We start from the raw sequence: 4,712 nt of genomic DNA on the forward strand, positions 1-4,712 counted from the left end.
TTGTATATCTACTAAATCTTCTAATCTTCTAACATTAGTAGTTGTTTGTCTGTTTAGGAATCTATCTAGGATTCCTGGATGTTGTATAAGATTTTGACTTCTAGTCTGATGTTCCCTTAGTCTTCTGGGGGTTCCAGGGAATCTTTGTGTGCTATTAGGTTCTGTTGTAATATTCATATTAATATTGTCAGTTTGTGTTTGTGTAGAGGTATTGGTTTGTGCTATCATTACAAACTATTATTATTGTTTGTAGAGGATGCTGTGTTGGTACTTGCAGCTTTTGAATCTTCTTTTGTATAGGATGCTGTGTTGGTACTTGCAGCTTTTGAATCTTCTTTGGTTATCACTTTGATAAACTTTTGTGATTTTTTAAAAGTTGTTTTTATAGGTGTATGTGTTCCTAAGGACAGTTTTGATATTTGCTTTATAAGACCATCCATTTCTTCGGACAAGTTTGTCTTTTTGGTAGAATCAATAATATGATTCAATTTTCTAGAAACTTCTTCTAGAAGGGCTATTATAGTGTTATTTTGTCCTATAAGGACTGTGTGTACAGAGTCTACCTCTGCAGTAGGTTTTTTATATCCTACAGGAGGAGAGCTTGTAATTTTTTCTACAGCGGTTAACGCTGATTTGTAGTCGGCGCCCAAAAATGGCTGTATGTTATCCATAATAAAATAAATATTGTAAAACAAGAAAAATAAGAGAGCAGTAGTAGTAATCAGACAGAGCGGAAAGGCAGTATAGGCAAAGCGGAAAAAGCAGTATATGCGATGAGAGGCAGGAATCTACGGAATACACGGTAGAGTAATATTTATAAAAGAATATAAATAATCATAAGGCTCAAAAACTCTTTTTTTTTTTTTTTTTTTTAAGTCACTCCAAATTAATAAGAAGTATCCAAACTCAATTTTTTTTTCAATCTTACATTATTGTGTCCGGCTCTAAAAGGTAAAAGTAGGCACGTCTTTTCCGACGTCGTTTAGTGCCAAAATCGAAAACACTTGGACCCAGCCAAGGTGGACTTTCACAGGATTAGGGCCAACAAAGATAAAAGGAAACCAATTTCTTAAATAATTAAATAAATAAAATAGAATGCTAAGATAGTGATTAAAAAATAATTAATAGGTATTGATTCCGTTATTTTTATATTGACAGTTAAAATAATTAAATATATAAATTAAAAGAATATAAATGTATGTAACATATTTTATAGAAAAGATAAAAATATTTTTTAAAATTTTTAGATAATAATTTTTTGATATAAAAAGATTTTGAAATTTGTAAGATATTTATATGAAAGTTGAGTGCCAGAAATGACCTCTTATGCTTGCAATTATATTAGCATTTATGTCTACCAATTTTTTTGTGGTGGATAAGGACTTACGTAAACACCAATAAACATATATTCAGAACCAATCATCTTCCTCTTGATTTGTTTCATCAACAGTATCTTCAGAACATCATATATATCGTGCAAAACTTGTGTTTTGGGAAAGTTGGGTGGTGAAAAAGACTAGAAATAACAAATAAATATTAATTATCATTTAAATTAGTTTAAATATTAAAAAAAAAAAACTTGATCATAATGAGTATAAACAATGTTTAAATTTTTTTAAATTAAATCCACAACTGATGATGATGAGTGTTTATATATTTATTTTATATACATATTTGTTGTAGATTAAAAGATGTGTTTTTTTTATATTAACATTTTAATAATGTTGTATTCATTTTGTTTTGATTATTTGAATAAAAAAAAAATTTACACGACAATAAATTTAGATGCACGTGCGCGTACGCTGTACGAAATTATTTATCCTGACTTGTAGCTGTTTCTTGTGTATCTTTCTTACTTACTCGTGCAAAGGAGTTACCTACCTTACTAAAATAAAAAAATTCCCTGACATTTTTGTTTAGTTTCTTTTGTTCAAAAATTTGATAATTTTTTTTATAATATCTCTTTTAAATTATTTTAAAATATGAAAAAACAAAAAATTACCTAAAAAAAATCGCGTCAAGTTCTAATAAAAAAATATTTCAAAAAATCAATTTCCTTCACCACAAATACCAGTGTGGTCTATAAATACCCTATATTCATATCTTACTTCTCATAAGATTCAAAAATGTTGTTTCAAGCACTAGCTATCATCTTCATCACACTCTCATTCATTGTTTTTGTGTTTCAAAACAAACATCATGGAAGAGCTGCACCAGGTCCCAAACCCTTGCCAATTATTGGTAACCTTCACATGCTGGGAAAACTCCCACATCGGAGCCTTCAATCTCTTGCCACAAAATATGGTCCCATAATGTCCTTAAAGCTAGGGCAGGTCCCAGCCATAGTTGTTTCTTCCCCACAAACTGCAGAACTGTTCCTGAAAACCCATGACACTGTTTTTGCCAGCAGACCCAAAATCCAAGCCTCAGACTTTCTTTGTCATGGCAGCAAGGGTTTGGCTTTTTCTGAGTACAGTGCATACTGGCGCAACGCCAGGAAAGTGTGCACTCTGCAGCTTCTGAGTGCCTCAAAGGTCGAAATGTTTGGTCCTCTGAGGAGAGAGGAGTTGGGAGTGTTGGTGAAGTCGCTCAAAAATTCTGCAGAATCAGGTGAAGTTGTGGATCTGAGTCAGTTGCTGGGGGAGCTTATGGAGAACATCGTGTTCAAAATGGTGTTGGGACGTGACAAAGATGATAGATTTGACTTAAAATGGCTGATTTACGAGGTGATGAACTTGGTTGGAGCTTTCAATCTTGCAGATTACATGCCCTGGCTTGGGGTGTTTGATCCTCAGGTATATCAAATTCAATCACATATATCTATTTTCATATTTTAAAATCTATCTATTTTCATACTATTTTTTAAGTAAAAAATACAAATGCTTTTGTTTATACCAATTGTTTACATCCACAATAAATACATAAATATCTGCTTTTTCTTTATTGTAATTTTCATTCATTTATTATCCTTCGACAACAAAAGAGAAAGTTAAGCCTTATTTTTATTTTGTATAATTTGTCTGTGTCCCACCAATCAATAATAACAAAAATACTTTTATGAAACAAAATACATTTGTTTTAAAATATAAAAAATATTATACACCACTTCTTAATGGTAGTCCAACTTTTGACATATTTGCGGTCATTGAATAAAATTATCTAACTCCATAAATAACAGAGGTTATTGGTCATATCCGGACAAAAAAAATATTCACACAAATATGAGAAATATTTTTTCACACAATCTACAATTCATTGTTACAATTCATTGTTAGGTTAGTATGACTATTTAAAAACAACTCGTATTTATAACAAAATAATAAATAAAATCGTTGAATGAAAATTAATGTAAACATTTATTACATGTAAAAGAATACTTATACAATGCAACCATTCTGCAGGGATTAACCAGAAGATTAAAGAAATTAACCAAGTTATTCGACGAGTTTTTGGAGAAGATAATCCAAGAACACGAGAGTAATCCATATGACAAAGACAAAAACCGCAACATGGACTTTGTGGACATTTTGCTGTCACTCATGTACCAACCCAGTGATCTTCAAAATCACCAAAATGCCATTGATAGAACAAACGTGAAAGGTATCATATTAGATATGATCACTGCAGCATTTGACACCTCTTCCACTACAGTAGAGTGGGCCATGTCACAACTCTTGAGACATCCAGCTGTCATGAAGAGACTTCAGCAAGAGCTTACACATGTGGTCGGAATGAAAAGACAAGTGGAGGAAAATGACTTGGAAAAGTTATCCTATTTGAACATGGTGGTGAAGGAAACGCTAAGGTTACACCCAGTTGCACCTTTGTTATTACCTCGCGAATGTAGAGAAGATGTCACTGTTGATGGTTATTTCATAAAGAAAAAATCAAGGGTTATAATAAATGCTTGGGCTATAGGGCGAGATCCTAAAGTTTGGGACAAGTCAGAGATTTTCGATCCTACAAGGTTTGAAAATAATAACATAGACGTTCGTGGAAAGGACTTTCGGATTTTACCATTTGGGTCGGGTCGAAGAGGGTGCCCTGGGATTCATTTGGGTTTGACCACTATTAGTCTTGTTTTGGCTGAATTGGTGCATTGTTTTGATTGGGAGCTTCCATTGGGCGTGTCTTGTGATGAGTTGGACATGGAAGAGATATTTGGACTCACCACACCAAGAAAGAAACATTTACTCACTAGACCAGTTTATCGACTAGCCCTTTAAGTTGAGAGAAGGTTGATTTCAATTCCAATTTAAGACATGTGACATATTTAACAATATGATAAAATAATTTGAACAATGTTTTTGGATTTATGTGATCAAGTGTTTTATCCGGTCAATGGTTTAAGTGTAACTATTTTTGTTTGTCATAATCAAAGACAATGTGAAAATATATATTTCTGTTTGTTTTGTAATAATGATACCTATATTTTGCATTGATGGAATTGTTTTATAAATTAGATGACTAAGGAGTCCTTTATGAATACAAAGTGAGTTAAAATTCTCATATTACTTAAAAACGATAATAAGATGTATAATATATAAATAGAAAGTTCTATGTTGACTAAGTTTATTGATTCTTAAAAATTTGTTAAGAAAAACTATTTTGAGTTTAAGATTTTTAAATTCAACTATCTTTAATTAATCACAATATTTTTTTTTTCACAAATAGAAAAGAAAAAAAGAAAGTGTAAAAATATAAAAAAACGA

The 4,712-nt window shown here is 31.5% G+C and overlaps 1 protein-coding gene across 1 annotated transcript; it reads left to right on the forward strand.

Moving 5' to 3' along the window:
* Positions 1 to 2,105: 2,105 nt before the first annotated feature.
* LOC114181263 (cytochrome P450 CYP736A12-like) lies at positions 2,106 to 4,397 on the forward strand. Its single transcript, XM_028067669.1, has 2 exons — positions 2,106 to 2,795; positions 3,402 to 4,397. The coding sequence occupies exons 1-2, from the start codon at positions 2,127 to 2,129 to the stop codon at positions 4,224 to 4,226; spliced, it is 1,494 nt and encodes a 497-aa protein (XP_027923470.1). The 5' UTR covers positions 2,106 to 2,126; the 3' UTR covers positions 4,227 to 4,397.
* The last annotated feature ends 315 nt before the right edge of the window (positions 4,398 to 4,712 follow it).

The sequence above is a fragment of the Vigna unguiculata genome, chromosome 4 (assembly GCF_004118075.2).
Source record: "Vigna unguiculata cultivar IT97K-499-35 chromosome 4, ASM411807v1, whole genome shotgun sequence".
Classification (NCBI taxonomy): domain Eukaryota; kingdom Viridiplantae; phylum Streptophyta; class Magnoliopsida; order Fabales; family Fabaceae; genus Vigna; species Vigna unguiculata.